The following is a 20,829-nucleotide window of genomic DNA, read 5'->3' as shown; positions in this document are numbered from 1 at the left end:
CTCCCTCTGTGGCCATTTCATTGTCAACGATCACGTTCAGTGTTAATCCTCAGTTTTACCATTGGATTTCAGGCAGCTATTTAAAATGAAGCAGTAGCACAAAGTCTCGCATTCTTGCTTGTAAAGATTTTCCACCAGAAGTGCCATTAATAGCAGGAAGTGCCTCTTCTAGAGTGGGTGTGCAAAAGCTAATTAGATGCAAATCAGGTCCTGACATCAGGATCCTATTCTGCATGTTTCTCACTCTGCATTGCACAACACTAAGATTGCTGGCATTCTCCAATGCTAAATGGTAAGGTAAAGCTCAAAGTGAAATTAAAGGTTGATGTAAGAACTGACAAAAACACTGTAGAACTTAAGCTGTGAGCTATTTTTCATGCCTCTTTTTTTGTGTTTTGCTCCTGGTCACTGCTATTGTTGCTGTTGTGTGACAGTCACCTTTAACCCTTCATTCATTCAACACAGAGGACGATGGGAATTTACCTGTATTACTTGGAAGAGAAGGAGGAGGATGAAGATGAGGCAGCCTGCAGGGAAGCCAGTTTGATCAGGCAGTATGCAAGGCTGATAAAAGATAATTCAGTAGATCAGAGATCAAAACTATCCTCTGCAGCCATGCTGTGACAGCAGAGCATTTCTTCAGGACATCAACTAGGCACCGCTCTAACCAGGTTCAGGTTACTAACAGAATCTTTATAGAGCGTATTGAAATTCTCAAAGTCTGCCTCAGGTGTGTCGTGCGATACAGTCAGGCTTGGATTTCAAGGCTGCACAACTTGCCTAGCCTTTTTGGGCTCCCCAAGAAAAGTATATGCCTTACCTTAGTGCTAGGGGTCCTTTCTTCGGAGCCTGTTGGCTGTCTTCTGCTAATTAACATTGTGCTGCCCCCCACTGATAGGCTGCTTCTCTCCAGAAGTTTTTCCCAGGCATGCAGAGGAGAGCTGGGGGTTAAAATCTCCCAGGTCTCAAAGTGCTGACAGTGGAACAATTGGCCACTCACCATGCTTCCCACCTACCTGATTAAGGGCAGGATTCAGACTTCTAATAGAAATTAAGAGTTTTTTGACTGCCCAAATCTGAATGAGATGAACATAAAGTATTTTGCCTATTTGAATAAGAGGTGCAAAACCAGAACCAGATATCTTTGCTTTAATAATACAAGTCTAGACATATAATTGAGTAAAAAGGAAAAATCAGGCCCAGCAGCCAAAGTTACATTGATTTTCAACATTTAATTTAAAAAGCCCAGCATCAGGGACAGAGATCTGAGGCACATTAATTTAGCCTTTCAAAACCTAAGCTGCTTCGAGTTAAACAATTGTGCCGGGACACAGAGTTTATCGCTAATCCAAATTCCATCAATTTAGTCATTCAACTAAACAGGTTTAAATTTATGCTAATCTGAATTCAATCTTCTTGTAATAAAACTAATTTGAAACTTGATTGAAATTTGGCTAAGTTTCAGCTCACTGTCGATCGCTTTTATATTCCCATTTTAGGACTAGAAGACTGGAGTTTCAGTGCGTTTTAATTGTGATCATTCTTTTTTAATAAGGAAATACTAATGTTGAGGATTTGGATCATTTTGTTTGAAAAGCTCGAGTCAGTTCACATCAGCATCACCTAACCTAAGATTGGTTCGCTTGGTCATAGCATTAATGACACAGAGCTCCACATTTAGCATTAATCCAAAAGCAAAATACTGCAGATGCTGGAAATCAGAAATAAAATCAGAAAACGCTGGAAATACTCAGCTGGTCAGGCAGCATCTGCAAGGAGTGAAACTGAGGTAATGTTTCAGGTTGATGACCCTTCATCAGAACTGAAGGGAGGTCATCTCCTGAAATGTTAGCTCTGTTTCTTCCTCCACAGATGTTGCCTGGCCTGCTGATTATTTCCAGCATTTTCTGTTTTTATTTAGTATTAACTCTCTGACTTCGAACACAGGATAATACCAGGGCTGTCTACTCCAGATGGCTGCGGATGCTCAGTCAATGAATATATTCAAGAGAGGTCGATAGATCTTTGGACACTAAGGGAATCGAGGGACTTACAACAATGATGGCAAAGTGGAATTAATGTAAAAGTTCAGCCATGATCTTATTGAATGGCTGAGCATCCTCAAGGGGCATACTGTGACCTACTCCTCCTCCTATTTCTATGTTAAGTGCTGTTTCAGAGTTGACAGATATCTTCCTGCACTCCAAAACATTTCACAGTTGCAAACAGCTGGACAGAGTCAACCCATTTTTCTCAGCTTAGCATTGCAACTTGAATTGTTTAGACTAACTGGTGCATTGATATTATTAAGCAATGCCTAATGCTCCCTTGAAAATATTCATAAGGTATGGTAAACAGCAGTGGCATTTCATGGTAAGATCCATGTAAAGAGAGATTTGCTTGTTGCAGTGTTGTTGGCTAAATATTAAATGGTCGCTATGGGAACAAAGTGTGTCACCTTTATTGTTTTCATTTGCTGCTTTGATTTGATTTTAGATATCTTAAAATACCTTTGTGGTCATATACTGGCCTTTTAAGTACTCGGCAGTATAGTGCATGCCCATCTCAAATAATTTAAAAGAGGTGATAGAAAAGAAACAGCATTCTATTTTCTGAAGCCTCACAAAATTACGGTTGAAGTTCAAGTGCAAACTTTGGATTTTTCATTTCATTTCCTTGCTGTTATTTTTTGAAAATGTACCAGTGAAAGCGGCAGAGGTTACCGCCTCAGCTGTCTTTGCTATGTAAGATGATCCATTATTAGCCTCTATTAGGCACACTCTAGAAGTACTGCTATAATGGGTCCTTCAAAAACATCCAAGAAAGAATTCTGCCCCTCAAGTGCTGCGGATGTGCCACATTTCTACTTGACAACAGGCACTGCTGTACTCAGCCACTCAAAAGAGCATTTACGGGATCAAGTGGGAAACAAAAGCACTACATTACTGAAGGCTGGGGTTTGTGTATTTTGGGTGGCAGGTGAGAAAATGCCTAATGGAAAATAATCTGAAACCAAGAAAACTGTCCAGGTTGCAGCAAATTGGGGCAAATGGCAGCCACCTTTCACCACTTTGAAGCTGTCTAACCTCTTAACTGACATTGTTCTTTTGATGTTCCAGGGGAGAAAATGTGTTCCTGTGCACTGTCCCACCACCTGCCTGTGACTCTTAACTTTTCAATCATTTAGGCGTATGTTTGAATCAAAACTGCAAGTAATTTCCGCACTGTTCCTTTAACATTGGTGCACCAATGCACTCATTTAAAAACAATTAGTTCAAAACACTGATCACAGCATTGCAAATTGCCAGCCCTTAAAGTGGTTGTTTTCAGTTAAGGACTCCATAAAACTAATGGAGCATCCACAGCTTTATCATGTAACACCTTCATGTAGCATCAATTAGCTTTGAGAATGAGCAAAAGGTAGCAATAATATGAAAAACAGACAAGAGAAATGGGATGGAGGATGCTGAAATTATTTGGAATTAATACTTGTTCATCATTATCAATGTCGAGGAAAATACCAGGCCTTGTCAAATTTGCCACAAGGCAAATGATCTAACATTTGTGTCTGCACATGATCATTTGTTTGATTTTTTTTTTTTGCCTTGCTATGTGTTTTTTTAAAGTAAACTAAACCAATGACTTCAGCAAATTTTCTATTGGTAAATTGAATATTTGAAATCTTACATGCATAGTGTTATCATTTGTCCACTCCTTTCAGCATGGTTTACACTTCAATCTCTAGCAATAATCTGGTGCCAGGTAGAATTCTGTGAGCATAGCAAACATTTGTGTTTTAAAGGAGTGGACAGCCCAAACGGCAAAGTGTTAACATTAGCTTGGCTATGTTGGAAGCATTGTGATTTGTGGGTCAGAAGGATCTGTGCCCCATATCAGGAGTTTGTGATCATCATTTAAACTGACAGTCTACTGTCATACAGTGGGAGAGATGCACTACATGGAATTTCCAGATAAGACCTCAAGATGGCTTGGGTGGCTGTTAAAGAACTCATGGCATTATTTGAAAAAGAGTTCCAGTTGACGTTCCTCTTTTAACTAATACAGTATCATCAAAAAACAATTAACCAGTTATTTATTTCATTCCTGTTTTGAGGAAATTTGCAGTGAGCAAAATAGCTGCTATGCTTACACACAAGCAATTCAATGTGTGTCGAGTGCTTGGATTGTTTCTAAAAGATAGGATAATTGTTATCTTAAGATATAAACTGATTTATATCTACATGTCTTTTTTCTTGGATCCAGTCTTTGACCTGAATTTTTCGGTTGTCAGGCATGCGCAATCGGTGGGCCTGTGAGCGGCCAGGGAACAGACCCCCTGACTGTGATCGGCCCCCCGACCACTGAAAAGCTCAGCGCGGCCAGGGTGGGGGCAGGAAGAGGGCGGGTGATGACGTCACCATGGGTGCGGGTGAGCGCTGCGAGAGAGAGCTCCCTGAAGGCAGACGGCTGCCTCAGGGAGCTGCAGACCTACAAATAATGAAATAAAACTGTAAAAAGCTGCAAAAAAATGTCCATACCTCACAATAAAACACCTAAAAGCAATACCTCATAAAATTGTTGTCCACAGATGTTTCATCCCACCCTTGGATGAGGTTTGATGAAAAATGTAAATGCCGTTTGGCCGATTCGCCTGTCTTCCAACTGTAAGGTTGGACTGGCCACGAAAACTCGCAGATGATTACACAGCTAATGGGCTTAATTGTCCTCTTAATTGTCGCCGGGTGTGCTTCCGACTTTTGATTGTGCCCGCCAAGCGAAATGTCACGCGAGTGTGCGATGACGTCGGGACGCTTGCCCAAAGTCATCTCGCGTGATTTGACACCCGATCAGGTCAGGTGTGCGCCCACCCACGGGACATAAAATTCTGCCCATCATCTTTTAAAAAGTGTATTAGTAAGGCCCATGGAGTTCTCTAGATCCACCAGTTTTTGAGGCAAGTGTATTGAAGTGGAATAATCCAAAGAGATACTCTTGGAGTATGTCCAACTTCTAACAGAGTCAGTGAGACCAATCAGTCCTGAAAAAAAATGGAAAGATGTTGTTCTCAGCTTCAATTAAACCACTCAGCAGGGACTGCGGAGAAAGAGCTCATAGCTGTACTTCAATGAGATTGCTGCCAAGGATAAGGAATTATAAAGGAGCAAACACACTCAAAGGTGCTATCCCCTCAATTTACAATACCCATGCACAGCCACTCAATTATTTGCTTAACAAATGAAATGAGGCATGCAATTAAAATATTTTGATAAAGCAACTGTTTTACATATTGACATGAGAGTGGTAGGTGGGCTTAACTTAACCTATACAGTACTTGTATGATATGCTGCTTGCCTTTTAAAACACTATTAGCAACTTGGCCTAAATGTGTTCTACTTAACACTCTAAACATCTGCCCAAGTGTATTTACAATAAAGAACATTCATTTCATGATCATACTAAGGAAATGGGACAAGGGTAAAATCTGTCAGGTTTTAATGGGTTTTCTGACATGCTTTGAATGAATCTGGAGTGGATAGTTAAAATACTTTTGCCTTATCAGTGTGCCAGTACTTTAGACCAGGCAATGACCACAGCAACTAATTTATTGAAAATTCATTGTTTTACTGAATTTGATTAGGAGATGCTCACAAGTATTTTGGGCTATGTAGTTCAAATGATACTAGATAAAACACACATTTCAATGCACTTGCATTATTAACTCTTGGAATCAGTGTTTGAAGAAATGCATTGCCAAAATGTGGTAGGGAGGCAAACACTTAACCAGCTTGTGTGAGACACTTGTAGCCCATAAAACCTGTAATGAAGAGTAATGCTTAATGTCCCAAGGTAACCATGAGGACTCAACTTGTACAATTCCTGAGAATCAATAATGCTCCTTTTTTTTTTGCCAAATGCACTCAAGCAGGAACATATGACTTTTGGGATCCCACAATCCCAAATATGAATAATTGGAACTCTGTGAAAATGCCAAGTGTGACCTAGGATTAGCTGCACAATGTTATTATAAAATTCAATTACATTTTTCCCCTCAATGATTCTAGAATTATGTCAACAGATGAAAAAAAAAACAAAGATGTGTTGAAAAGCTGTTGGAAGTATTAAAATATAATCAATTTCAAAGAGAAATTCCAACCCAGTGAGAGTGAAGCAGTGTGATTTGCTATAAGTTTCTGTAGATTATTAACACTGCCTTGTAAACAAAGGGAATTCTGTAAATCTGTTGAAACTGATAATATGTTTCTGAAATGGGTTCAAATGCTTTACAAACTGCTGACTGGCAGGTTTTCCCCAATTCCAGCCCAACTAATTGTTACCTTGGCACGTGCTTCCTCTTTCCTCATATCCAGCATTGCACAGGCACTTCCCTATTGGCACCAGCCATTCTCCATCAGTGCTGCAATACATCCTGGGTGGGTCCTCCTCCTTGGAATGATTGACACAGGAACCACGCACCTCCACAAGAGACAGGGAGTCCACTCCAGGCACTGTGTCTGGGAACATAGCCAAGTTCCTCGTGATGAAAGGACACTTTTTGAAGAAGACACGCACAGACACCAAAGCAACACAGGCACCAACATCCTGAAAGGCCAGATAAAATCCTTTCTTGTTGATTGGCCCAACCTCGCGGACCTCAGTGTTCAGCTTGAGGATTCGATCCCCCAGGTCCATCTGGGTGAAACTCTCGTCTGCAGCAATTGTGTCGATCTTTACAAACTGGCTTTCTCTAAACCTGACAATGTGATCTTCATCAGACTCCATATAATAGAGGTTGAAAGTTTCTTTACAGGACCCCAAGACCAAAGGGATGCTGTTGCAGTCCCTCAGAGTGAACTTAAGCTCGACATAAACCTTCTGAGCTGAGTTCCGTGGAATCCAGTTTGTCCGGAGCCAGTTGTTCTGGCTGGGTTCCATCACATTGCATACCTGGTAGGTACGGATTGGTATGTAGTGCTCATCCACTCCACTGATTTCTTCCCACTGAAAAGAAAATTTTAAAAAAGTTATACAGTTGTAATATTGAACTTAAAGCTTCTTCATGTGGGCATGTGACCCTCATCCAATTGATGATTTTCCAATACAATATTCCTGGAATGTTAGTCATGGTCATATATTCAATTGAACTCAATAGAAAGAATTAAAAGTTGCCAAACTGGACAGACTGCCAAAAGAACAAAGAAAAATTACTGAAATTTGATATTCTGATACTAGCCTATTTAATAAATAGCTTTCCAGACCACATTAATAGTAATAATGGGCTTGAATAGGTCATTAATAGAGCAGGCTCAAGACAGAGAAAGTGAATGTTATTACTGCTTCAGCTTCCATCTCACACATAACCCCCACATCCCCTCCCCATGATTCCTGGAGGTTGGAGGGTGGGGGCAGGGCTGGTGGTGAGGGATGAGTGTCAATTGCCAGCCGCCCATTCCTCAATGAAGAAATAGACTGTTGGAAGTTGAAAGTCAGGAGAGGGGGCACCTCAGACAGAGACCCAGCCAATGCAAATTTCAGAATGAAACAGGCAGTAGGTTGGCAAAGTATGCAAACTGGGATCTTCATTTGCATGCTCCACCCACCTTGTACTGCAGGCATTCAATGGGCTAACCAGTGACTCTTAAAAGGAACTGTGAGACACTGCTGAAAAATAAATTGCTGTGGAACTTGGTGGGCCCAGGGGGATCAGAATGTGCTCCAATAAGTAAATTCCAGCCCATGTAAAGCCTTCCCTGGATCAAATCACCCCCGCCCCTCCAGGCCCAACCTGTTCAAAGCAAGAGCTGTTCCATTTCCTGCCCTCTCACAACTGGTAGTTGTGGGTGGAGGCCAATTTTTTTATTATTCTTTCTTGATTTGTGGGCATCGCTGGCAAGGCCAGCATTTGTTGCCCATTCCTAAATGCCCTTGAACTGAGTGGCTTACGAGGCCATTTCAGGGGACAGTTAAGTGTGGGAGTCTGGAGTTACATGTAGGCCTGACCAGGTAAGGATGGCAGATTTCCTTCCCTAAAAGGGATCTGTAAACCAAATGGGTTTTTATGACAATTGCTGATAGCTTCAAGGGCATCATTACTGAGACTAATTTTCCACTTCCAGGTTTGATTGATTGAATTTAAATTCCACCAGCTGCCATGGTGGGATTTGAACCCATGACCCCAGACCATTAGCCCGGGCCTGTGGATTAATGGTCCAGTGACATTATCACTATGCCACATCTCCTCCACTTTGTGCCTGCAGCTCACTGACAATATTTAAATGAGATGCAAGCCAAAAAATGGCTCAGGTTGCCTGACACTGACATCAAGTGGGCAGCACTTCATACGCATTGTGGGTGGTAGTTGAAGTTCACTCATCAAATAATTCAACTGCTGAAAAGCCGAACAGTGGAATTGCAGAACACTTTTGGAATCCTTTAATTAATTCTCCTGATTTACAAACTGTTTCGAACTGTCACTGCCAATCTTAAATAAATCAAAATATCCAAAATATATAATAGCTTGAAGAGTTTTATACCCTGAGGGGTTGTTTTATCTGGAAAGAAAGTCATGCAATGTGTTCAATGATAACATTGTGTCACTGATTGTATGTTTTGGGTTCAGTCATTGAAAAGCATCCCCTTTGTTGAATTTGTTTTGATTAAAAAGTGACTGAAAAACAGATCTTGTTATAGCAGATGCTCCTTCTGCTACAGTGTAAACTTCTTTCAGTTTCTTTCCCGAGGAGATAATATGCAAGCTTTCTGATTTTAGGATTAAATCCAATAATTAAGGTTCACATTAATTCCTTTTAGCATTATTCTTAGGGCAGAATTTTTCCCTTGTCGGGCGACCGGGCCCCGACCGCGATCTCACGCTGGCGGGGTAATTAACGAGCGGCCAATGTGAAGGGCGCATTAAGAACCTCAGCGCTGCCAGGGTGGGGGTGGGAGGGAGCGCAAGCGCTGAAGTGTGCACACACGCGGGGGGAGCGTGCACTGAAAGCTCTCTAAAGGCACAGAGCTGCCTCAGGGAGCTGACAGATTTTTAACATGACAAATAAAGAATTTACAAATAAGGAAACCATGTCCCCCCCACATGTGAAATATGAGTTTTAGAAAGTTTGATTGATTCTTTAGTCACTGTTCAAAACCTCATGGATGAGTTGGATGGGCAGTGAAAAATTCAATTGAATGAACTTATTAAGGGCCTTAATAGGCTTCTTAATTGTTGGCGGGCATGCTGCCACCTCTCGCTCTTGCCCGACATCATCATGCAGCATTTCACTCCCATTCGGGTCAGGCACACGCCCGCCCAACAAGGGAAAAATTCCTCCCTTGGTGACGACAGTTGCAAGTATTTATTATTTACTTACAAAAACAGAATTACCTGGAAAAACTCAGCAGGTCTGGCAGCATATTTATTATTTACTTGCTCCTTCTGAGATGGATTAAACCTGAGGTTTGCTAATCACAACCAGTCTGGGCTGCTCCACAGCCCCCAAAAATATATTTACTCATAACTGATTTCACTCAATTTTTTGAATTAAATGCAAGTTAAAAAAATTATCCCCCAAATCAGGAAGCCTGGTGATGAGACATGCTGGGCTGAATTTTATGCGGAAAGTTGGGGGTGGAGTGTGGTGGGTGGGTAGGGGAGCATAAGGGGAGATGTCATCTAGAGGAGGGGGGGTCTTCTCTTGATGGGCACAGGGCACACTGCAAAGGACGTACACCCCCTTTCATTCCTGAGTCTTAAGGAGTTTACTTAAATAAAACAGCCTGCCCACTCCCGCCCGCCTGCCCACGTCGGCCGCATTATGGCATGGGCAGCATATTATTCCGGTCATTTGGCTTGGTAACAAGTTCAATTCATTATTTTTTTTAAAATGGCGGGTGGGCTGCTGATTTTGGCGCATCTGCCACATTATGAGGGACAACTTGGGAGTGGGTGGGAAGGCGGTGGACTTGTCACTCTGTATATTTTACATGCCCCCCCCCCACCCCACCCCCACCGAAAACATGCCTGGCAGGGAGCTGTATAATCCAGCTCGCTGTTTCTGACTGCTTTACAACTCGAGACCACTGTAGCTGCATTAACAATGTACCTTGAAAAAAAATCAGGTAGAAGTTTACTTATGGCGGAATTGTTCGCCCATTATTATTTTGGGTTAATCGTTAGTGTAATTAAGTGTTGCTAATATATTTACGTCATGGGGAGTTACCTGGCAGCTACACCAGGAACATAGTTCAGCAATCTCGTGCAAGTCAACATCTAGTGTTATATTTTGACACTTAACGGTGTCAGAACACTTCAAACGTTGTCCTTTTGTTTCAATTAATGTAACACTTCATTATGCCGGTGAGATATCACAGCTGTTATCAGTCTTCAGTACAGATGGATGAGGACAGTGCGAGTCCTTTTGGGCCCTGACTAAAGCTGTGCAACTGCTAGAAGCTGACAGCACATTAAGACCACTTATTGCGATCTTCTCAGGTTTTGAGTTTCCCAAGCAAGGAACTGCACCTAGAATCACCTGCCTGCATTTGGAATTCCATCCATGTTTAACATTGCTGGTAGGAAAATAATGGAATTACTGTTAAAGGAGAGAACAGGAGAGCACAGAGAAACCAAAAATACAATAAGGAATAGTCAACATGGATTCCAAAAGGGAAAGTTTTGCTTGCCCAGCCTTGGTGAATTTTTTGAAGAGAGAGAGAGAGAGAGAGGGGAGACAAGGGTAATGCAGTAAATACAATTTATCAGGATTTTCCCAAAAAGTCTTTTATGAGGTAGTACGTAATAGGTTAATGAATAAGGTCAGAGAATGCAGAGCCAGGGGGCAAGTGGCGGAATGGATTGCTAGCGGGCAAGACAGAAAGCAGAGAGTGGGAGTAAAGGGAGGCATGGCAGAAGTTGGGAAGTGGTATTCCACAAGGATCAGTGCTCAGCCCACTGTGTCCACAATTTATACAAATGTTTTAGACTTTGGAATCAAAAGCACAATTTCTAAGTTTGCAGATGACATCAAATTGGTGGAGGTGGATGAGGGGGATGGGGTGGTGCTTGTTAGTCAATACGGAGGAGAACTGTAACAAATTACAAGAAGATATTAGCAAACTTGCAGAATGGGTATATAATTGGCAATTGAATTTCAACATAGATAAATGTGTGAGATATATTGGCAAGAGAAATAACGATATCGCATCTTAGAAAATTAAAATCTGAATAAGATAAAGGAGCAAAGGGATTTGGGAGTACAAATACACAAATCACTAAAAGTAGCAATACAGGTTAACAAGGCCATAAAAAAAAAGCAAACCAAGCACTAGGGTTTATATCTAGAGCGATAGAATTGAAAAGTAAAGAAATTATGTTAAATAATCCTTGGTTACATCACACTTAGCGTACTGCAGACAATTCCCGTTGTCATATTATAAAACGGTCATTGAGGCATTGGAGAGGGTGCAAAAAAGATTTACTAAGGTGATGCCACAAATGCAGGGGTACACCTATCAGGAGAGGATGGGTTTCTTTTGTATTGAAATCAAGAAGACTAAGAGGTAACCAAATAGAAATCTTTTAAAATAATGGACAGCATTTTCACCTCAGCGGGCGGGCGCGTGCTCAACCCGCTCGAGCAAGAAATGACGCGCATTGACACCGGGCGAGCGTCCCGACATCAACGCGCAGTCGAGCAATAGTTCGGTCAGCGGGCGCGCACGGGAGTTGGCAGCACGCCCTCCGATAATTAAAAAGCCTGTTAAGGCCATTAAATTATCAATTAAGTTAAATTTTTCGCTACCCGTCCAGCCTTGGTGGGCAGGCGAAAAGGCCAAGGTCAGGGTCACATGAGGGGACATGTTTTATAACATTTTTAATTTCTTTTTTAAAAAAAATTCTTCATCTCCCCGAGGCAGCTCTGTGCCTCGGGGAGATTATCAAGCACGCAACCATGCGCATGTGCAAAGTTTGCACTCACCGTGCTCGCCCTCCTCCCCCTGCCTGCACAGGCAGCACTGAGTGCTGTCGCTTGCGTTTCACGCTGGGCGAGCCTTAATTGGCCTGCCCAGCGTGAAATCGCCTTCCAGCCCCAATCGTGGGTGGTGGTCAGGCCCGCCTGCCCCCGCCGAGCCTGCCCGACAAGGGCAAGATTGCACCCCATGAAAAGCTTCGATAGGGGAGACCCAGAGAGAATGTTTCCACTTGCGTGAAGAAAAACTGAGTGGCCATCAATATAAGGTAGCCACCAAGAAACCGAATAGTGAATTCAGAAGAATTTTTTTTTATCAAGAGCAGCTTGTTGACATGTAGCCTCAGACATCAGTGCTCAAAGGACTTTCAGTGTTGCACAGCAGTCCTGCAATCTGTGCTCCAGCAGAATATTAGGATCACTGAGGTACTGCCCTGGGCAGTGGCTTTATGGGGAACGAAGCTATGTCAACAGCGGCTCAATTGGTAGCACTCACCTCAGAGTCACAAGGCTTTGGCAAGTCCCACTCTTGGGAAGTCTTGAGCACAAAAATCAAGGCTGGCACTCCAATGCAGCACTGAGGGAGTGCTGCACTGTCAGAAGTGTCACTTTTCTGATGAGACATTAAGCCAAGGCCCCATCTGCCTGCTCAAGTGGGTGTAAAAGATCTCATGGCACTACTTCAAAGAAGAGCTGGGTAGTTATCCCCAGTGACCTGGCTAATATTTATGCTTCAATCAACACCACAAAAAATAGATTAACTGGTCATTATCATATTGCTGTTTGTGGGAATTTGTGTGAAAATTGACTGCTACGTTTCCTACATTTAACAAGTGGCAGCCTTTAGCTTTGAGGTATATCTCAGCATGGGCTGTATGCATCATGCACCATGCAGAAGCTCACTTTCCTGATAAAGTCATGTTCACGCTCCACCTGCTTCTCTTTGGTCAGGCAGAACACCATGAGCTCTCCATCTCCTGCCAACCTCTCTAATGCAGCAGTGGATAGCGAACTGGGAGATCTTACAGATCTCAGCTACTCCAGGCTGCAAGAATTCTGACGTGAAGAAATTCGGGGCTGCGGTCACTTCACAGCCACTAGCAGCTCCATCGCTTCCCTGCTCTTGGGCTGCAGGCCTGGTTGCAAGAGGTGGCGGAGTTCTGTGAACACCTCCTTTGCAAAGTGCAGATGTTACACAGCTGCTAGCCGGCTCCCAGGTGGGTGGGTGAGGTGTTGGAGGTGGGGGTGGGGGAGGTGTGTAAAATTACAGCCCCGGCCCCTGGCTTAAGTGGAAGAAGAGAAGTGTTCCCAGGAGACTGTAGGTGGATAAGGCTTTCTGCTGAGAGACTTTCTTCTCCTCCTCCCTCTGTCAGCGGCTTGTCGTTTGATGCATCTGCTCCATTCCCCTCTCCTGATGCAGCCCAGGCAAATGGTAACTATAACACCCTTGACCGAGCAGAACCCTTGCAGTCACAACCAATGCCTTCTCCACATGCAGCACCACTTGCTGCGGACTTCAGTCACTCCAACCAACTCCTCCAAACACCCAGCAGCTCCACAAAACCAAACAGAGCCTGATGAGATTAGTCAGTACTTAACAGGCAAATTGTTAAATGATCGCAAGGGTCTTCCTGATGCTGAACGCATGTTCAACTGTACTCAGTTAAGGGACAGTGTTAGTCGGTGTGACGAGGTTGAAAATGACAGCACTAGCACCAAATCAACATTACAAACTGATTCTGACATTATGGTCTGCCCACTTTGCACACTTCCAGTGCATGCTCCAAATGATAGTGTTAATACTCTTACCAAGATGGCATCTGGCATGCCCGGCATGGGGGCCATTTATGGTTCCAAAACAGCACCTGTAATGGCTGGCACTATGGACAAATTTTGTGACGATCTTCTTTATATAGTAGACTCCATTCTTACTCATCCATTTTTACCATTACATTTTTCTAAAATTCCAAATTTAACAATCACTGCCTTGTTTATTTCATGTTCACTATCATCACTCATCCATTGTCAGTTCCTCACCGCTACACTCTTGGACAATGCTATTAAACACCGACTTTATGATTTTTATTGTTACATTCTTCAGATGTGGGCGTGGCTTACTTCTTGTAAAGACTGTAATTGGAACCAGTGCAACGGATTCGCAGTCAACTTAAGAAGAGACTGATCACAGTGATATCAAAGTTTGGTTTCCTGTATCTGAACAGTTGGCACAAGAGGTTTGGCGTTGACAGTTTCTTTGTTAATGAGCATCCTGGAATAAGCATTGTCTCAGGAGTCTATTCCAATCCTTGGAGATTTATGCATACTATTTGGACCAGGGAAGTTACTCCACACCATTTGTATCATTATATGTGAGAAATAAGCTAACAATTCATTACATTTAACAACATATTTGTGGGATGCATAACAGCTTAGTGGCTGAGAGCACTGTCTTTGGCTGGTGAGGGGGTTACAATTGTCCCTCTTTTCCCAGCACGTTGGGGAGAGCAAAACAGCAACTTGGGTTCCTGCTCCTGAGTGGGTAACCTGCCGGAATGCGCGTATGGGCATCAGGAGAAGAAGGAAATGAACTCCACTCATTACCTGTGAACTTGAACAGAGTGCCAGTGCTCACTGTTATAAATAGAGTGGGCTTTCAAGAAGGGTACAGAGTGCTGCTACAGTCTACAAGATCTTATCGCTCCATGGGGCACGGATTTAAGGTAGTTGGCCGAAGAAGCAATGGAGAGATGAGGCAAGATGTTTTCACACAGCGAATGGTTAAGATCTGGGATGCACTGCCTGAGAGTGAGATGGGGGAAGGTTCAATCAAGGTGAGAAGGATGCATGTGCAGTGTTGCAGGGAGAAAGCAGAGGAATGGCACTAGGTGAATTGCTCATTCGGAGAGCCAGCACAGACATGGCGGGCCAAATGGCCTCCTTCTGTTCTGTAATAATCCAATGATTCTATGATTCTGTGAGTCAGTATTTCCCAGAAAAGAAGGAATAAAAGGAAAGAAAAAAAAATTCAGGTTCTTGTCACTGCCATGGACAGATTTTATCTGTTTTCTTACTTTCCGTGATCAGCGTGTTTTGGATGCGAGTGGGTGTGTGTTTTCTTACATCCAGAGTGACTGTAACAATTGAAGTAATTCCAGCAACAAGCTTTTTGTGAATTTATTTAAAAATTACACACTTGTCCTGGAGGTTTAAAAACACAACAGGGCCATGACTTCCGACTAGAGTCGGAAAGTGCTGGCCTGCAGAAATTAGAAGAAATAAATGCACGCTTGCCTGAACCTGTAAATTACGTTACCACTTCTGTTCGCCGGAGCCACTTGAGGCTTGTATCGAAAAACTCCTCGCAGGCCCCAGTGAAGTGTAGCTCCAGTGTATTCAAGGAGGCCGCGCCCCCTTTTTTTACAGCACTTGCTGCCGTAAAGCAGGTAAGTTTAAAAGGCCAGGGAAATTGACAGGCCGGGGGAAGGGAAGTGTCCAAGGTAAGTGAATAGGATTTGGGGGGTCCAGAAGTCGGGAGGCGAGGAGTTGGGGTTCAGGGTGTCCAGAGCTCGGGTGGGGCAGGGGGGTTGGGGGTGTCCAGAAGTCGGGGGTGGGGGGGGGGTGGAAGGGTGGGGGTTGGGGTGCCCAGAGGTCAGGGGGGTTGGTGGTTGTGGGGGGTTTGGGGGTGTCCAGAGGTCGGGGGGTTGGGGGTGTCCAGAGGTCGGGGTGGAGGGTTGGGGGTGTCTGGAGGTTGTGGCGGGGGGGGGGGGGGTGTCCGGAGGTTTTGGGTTTGGTGTCCGGAGGTCGGGTGTGGTTCGGAGGTTGGAGGGGGCGTTCAGAGGTCGGGTTGGTGGGTGCCCAGAGTTTGGTGGGGGGTTGAGGGTGTCCAGAGGCCGGGGTGGGGGTGGTGGTTGGGGGTGTCCAGAGGTTGGGGGAGGGGGTTCCGGAGGTCGGGGTGGGGTCTGAGGTCAGGTGGGGGGTCCGAGGCCAGGGGGTGGGGGGGGTGGGGGGTGGGGGGGGGTGGGCAGCGGTGGAGGTGCAGTTGGTGTGGAAGTGAGGTGGGGTTGTCAGAGGTTGGGAGGGGATAGGGGGAGTCCTGGGTCGGTCTGGGTCTTTACAATAGTTACGCAGAAGTTTGAAGAGGTTTTAATTCTTCTAACTTTTTCTGGGTAACTATTGGTATAACAACGGCAGAACCATCCAAAGTTTGCGATTTAAACTGCATTTTTGGATGGCTCCAGCGCAGCGCAATTGTCCAGAAGAAGTTAGCACTTCTGGGCAATTGACATGCAAACCCTTACCTGGGAACTTCCCAGAGGGATTCCCCAGCTCATCTTTGGGATACCCCCCAAATCTGACGCTGGGGAGTGCGGTAGTTACGAGCCAATGTCTTACTTACACAACTCACCTATACTATCACTCACACAAAGATTAGATACAGGTCAGGGGGGGGAGAAAAGTACAATTACAGTTGTCAGTCTCTTTCGTAAGCCTGTAGTTTCTTAGATGAGTTGATGCTTTAGTTGAAGTGAATTTCTCATGGCTGGGGATTTTTAGTAAGCTGCAAAGCCATTTGTCCTCAAATTTCATTGTTTCTCAGGTGAACCTGAAGTTGGAACAGGCTGGGGAAGAGTCCTTTTCCCACTTTCAAGGTATAGTTGTTTCTTACCTTAGCTGCTTAGTTGGCTTGCAGCTGGTTTGATGGCTGTCCAATGGATTTCTGTCTGCATAACAGTTCCATGCTGTTTTAAAAGCAGGCGACAAACATGGCTGTCTCACCATGTGGCCTGTAACAGGTTATAAGGTGAGTGGCCACATTGGAAATAAATCCTGCATGTTGACTTTCACGTCTTGAGAGTTTGAGACAGCTTGTGGCTTCGTATCTGATTGACCCATTCAATTTGAAGTTACCCTTCCGAATTAGTTTCAGGAAAAGGCATTGAGTCAACATCAATTCAGAAAGTTCCTTTTGTTCCCCCTTGAGACAGGGAAATGTTTCAATTCACAAGAGAAGTCAGGTGATCCTCAGGCAGCAATACTTTTGTAGCCTTTTGTGTTTTTTAAAAAAATATAAAGTATTGACTGAAAGCTCACAATATACTGGAACATGACACCTCATTCCAAACTATTACATATAGAATGCATATGTAATGTCGGATTCAGGAAACAAATTCACAAAAAATTGAGGGTTTTATGATTCCTGACATCAGATGGCAAATGGGTTTGTTGTCTCTCACAATTCTTAATTGGTACAGTAGACCTTTCATCTATTTTCCAATGATTCAACTGGCTGATTATATACCCAAAATGTCATGGTTCCATTGTATAAGCATGGTCATGAACCACAGCTGCTGACCCCAATCTCCTTCAGTCTGACATAAATGCAAATGACAGACCAAGAAAAAATCATTTAATTTGTGTAATTTGCAACGTATTTGTTTTCACCACTGTGCTTACAGCTGTACCAGACCACAGCCTGGATTGTAGCAGGTTTCTGCCAGACAATCATGCTGGCACATTCATTTCCTGCCTGCTCGCTGCAGAATAGAACATGGCCTGGCCTCGTGAGCTGAGCTGGCAGAAAGCATTGCATAATTGCACGAGGACTCCTGTCAACGACAAGCAAATGGCAAGATCGCCCGCTGGGTCATCTGAGGAGAGGGTTCCCAAGATTGATGGGGTGTGGTAGGGAGGAGAGAGGGCAGAACACACCAAGGAAGGCCTGGCCTCACAAAGAAAATCTTAGCAAAAGGATTACAAACTTACATTTTTAGGTAATTTCTGGTTGGGTTGGGTTGACCTGGTTGGGAACTGACAACCACTTCCCATTCAGGGAAGTTAAAATTGCAAGTGGATCCCGATAATGTCATGGGGACAAGACATCCAAATACATAAATGGGCCCTGTCAGATTCAAAAGCATATGAACATATGAATTAGGAGCCCAAGTAGGCCAGTCGGCCCCCTCAGCCTGCTCCGTCATTCAATTAAAATATGGCTGTTCTGAATGTAGCCTCAACTCCACATTCCCCCTACCTCTGATAACCTTTCACCCCCTTCCTTATCAAAAATCTATCTACCTCTGCCTTACAAATATTCAAAGACTCTGCTTTCACTGCCATTTGAGGAAGAGAGTTCCCAAAGACTCATCCCCCTCTGGTGAGAAAAAATTTCTCCTGATCCCTGACTTAAATTAGTGACCCCTTCTTTTTAAACAGTGACCGCTAGTTCTAGATTCTCCCACAAGAGGAAACATCCTTTCCACATCCAACTTGTCAAGACCCCGCAGGATCTTATATGTTTCAATTAAGTCACCTCATTCTCTTCTAAACTCCAACGGATTCAAGGCTAGCCTGCCCAACCTTTCCTCATAAGACAACCTGTCCATTCCAGCTATTAGTCTAGTAAACCTTCTCTGAACTGCTTTCAATGCATTAACATCCTTCCTTAAATATGGAGACCAATACTGTACACAGTACTCCAGATGTGGCCTCATCAATGCCCTGTATAACTGAAGCATAACCTCCCTACTCTTGTATTCAATTCCCTTCGCAATTAACAATAACATTCTATTAGCTTTCCTAATTACTTGCTGTGCCTGTATACAAACCCTTTGTGATTCATGTACTAGAACACCCAAATCCCTCTGCATCTTAGAGCTCTGCAATCTCTCACCATTTAGATAATATGCTTCTTTTTTATTCATCCTTCCAAAATGGACAATTTCACATTTGCCCACATATTACTCAATTTGCCAGATCTTTGCCCACTCACTTAACCTATCTATGACCCTTTGTAGCCTCCTTATGTCCTCTTCATATCTTACTTTCCTACCTATCTTTGTGTCATCAGCAAATTTAGCAACCATACCTTCAGTCCCTTCATCCGAATCATTTATATAAATTGCAAAAAGTTGAGACCACAGCACTGATCCCTGTGGCACACCACTTGTTACATTTTGCCAATCAGAAAATGACCCATTAATGCCTACTCTTTGTTACCCAAGATTTTGAAGACCAGCAATTATTTACCAATTTCTAGTATTCACCAGGTGGTCTCCTCCATTATGTCCCATGATGGGGGTCCCATGTAATTTTCTTTATTTCTCAATAATAATATACCACACTTTAAACAGAATTGGTGAGTTTGGTGACTTAAAGCAGGGTGACTGTTTCTGGGTGATGATGACAGACTGGTTGATTATTTGCGGGCTATGAAGCAAACATCTAGGCCTGGAATTTCCTCTAAGGAGATCCTTTTCCATGGCCATAACTTTGCCAGACATGCAAGAAAAGTCTACTAATAACCACAAAAGGATTTCCTACTGGGATGCCCAGAGAGGTTATCGTAGAATCATAGAATGGCTATAGCACAGAAGGGGGCCATTCAGGTCCCTGCCTGCTCTCTACAAGAGCAATTCAGCACATGCCTCTCCCCAACACTTTCCCCGTTACCCTGCACATTTTTCATTCAGATAACAATCCCATTCTCTTTTGAAAGCCTTGCTTGAACCAGCCTACACCACAATCTCAGGCAGTGCATTCCAGATCCTAAACATTCGCTGCGTGAAAAGGTTTCTCCTCATGTCTCCATTGCTCCTTTAGCCGTCAGCTTAAATCTGTGCCCTCCAGTTCTTGATCCTTCTGCCAATGGGAACGGTTTCGCCCTATCTACCCTGTCCAGACCGCTCATGATTTTGAACACCTCTATCAAACCTCCTCTCAGCCTTCTTTTCTCCAAGGAAAACAGTCCCAACTTCTTCAATCTATCCACGTAACTGGAGCTCTTCATCCCTGGAACCATTCCCATGAATCTTTTCTGCACCCTCTCCAAAGCCTTCACACCTTTCCTAAAATGGAGGATCAGAAGCTGCTCAGAGGAGTGAATTCCTGGTCTCAGAAATAAATGGGTGTTTCTCCAATGGCAAGTACTATAATTTTATTAATTTCATTAGTTTCATTTCATTGATTAAGATAAGTAGCACTTTGGGTCATCAATGTCTTTACTAAGGTTGAGTTCCACCACTGTCTCCAGACTCTCAAATTACACAGGCAAGTTTACTTCATGCATATTTCATATCTGTATTCTACCAGATCAACATGAAAGGATTGTTTGATTGAAATAAAAGTATTTGAAGCACAAATAATGAAACAATCTGTCTGCAGTAATATCACAGCTGTAATTACATTCAGTGTAACACTGTGTGATGTCTTTAGAGTACATTCTCCGACTGTGGATCACTTAGCAAGCTTGACTTTCATCTTTTGTATAACAAAGCTTTAGTCTGCTTTGTGTTTGAAAGTATTATACAATGAAAGGTCTTCCAGGTGTCAGCAATTATATGTAGGGTTCAAATAAGTGAATATTATAATTTTTATGCTTCTTTTGAACATCTTTCCGGAGTGCCACCCTGAGCACCAATGTGTGAGCTACACAATGGTTCATTTAAATAAAATCTGCCAGAACTCTAACTCCTAACATCCAACTCCCCACTACACCCTCCCTATACCATACCCTCATGAGCTATTGGATTAATAGAAATAAAAGGGACTTTCACAGTCAATTGAAACAAAATCTCAAATTCTATTGTTGATTTGAGCTGTGTTTTCTCCATCCCCTGTGCAACAGATTCAGACATAATTAGCTTAGCATTGAGGAACTCATTAAGCTATCAGTTCAACAATAAGCTAGCCTAAGACTACAAATTTCAACCCATAAACGTCCCAACTGCTGTCATGATAACATAATCTGGAGCTACATGGAATAGTGCCATCAAATGCTGTTAAAAATAGCACACTGCACAGAACAGGGACAAACAATTTCTGCAGCATTCAGCTGCCTAGATACGAAAATGTATTAGGTTTCTCA

General features: G+C 43.3%; 1 protein-coding gene across 3 annotated transcripts in view; it reads right to left on the bottom strand.

Annotated features, from left to right (window-relative positions):
• Positions 1-20,829, bottom strand: part of epha3 (eph receptor A3) — a 267,227-nt gene that overhangs the window by 202,347 nt on the left and 44,051 nt on the right. For all 3 annotated transcript variants that reach the window (XM_078560154.1, XM_078560155.1, XM_078560156.1), the window contains exon 3: positions 6,336-6,999. In XM_078560154.1, coding sequence (XP_078416280.1) covers positions 6,336-6,999 — 664 coding nt within the window. The remainder of the gene's footprint in view (positions 1-6,335; positions 7,000-20,829) is intronic.

Source organism: Cetorhinus maximus, chromosome 16, assembly GCF_964194155.1.
Source record: "Cetorhinus maximus chromosome 16, sCetMax3.hap1.1, whole genome shotgun sequence".
Lineage (NCBI taxonomy): Eukaryota > Metazoa > Chordata > Chondrichthyes > Lamniformes > Cetorhinidae > Cetorhinus > Cetorhinus maximus.
The sequence above is the reverse complement of the archived record's forward strand: the minus strand, read 5'-3'. Positions and strand labels throughout refer to the sequence as shown.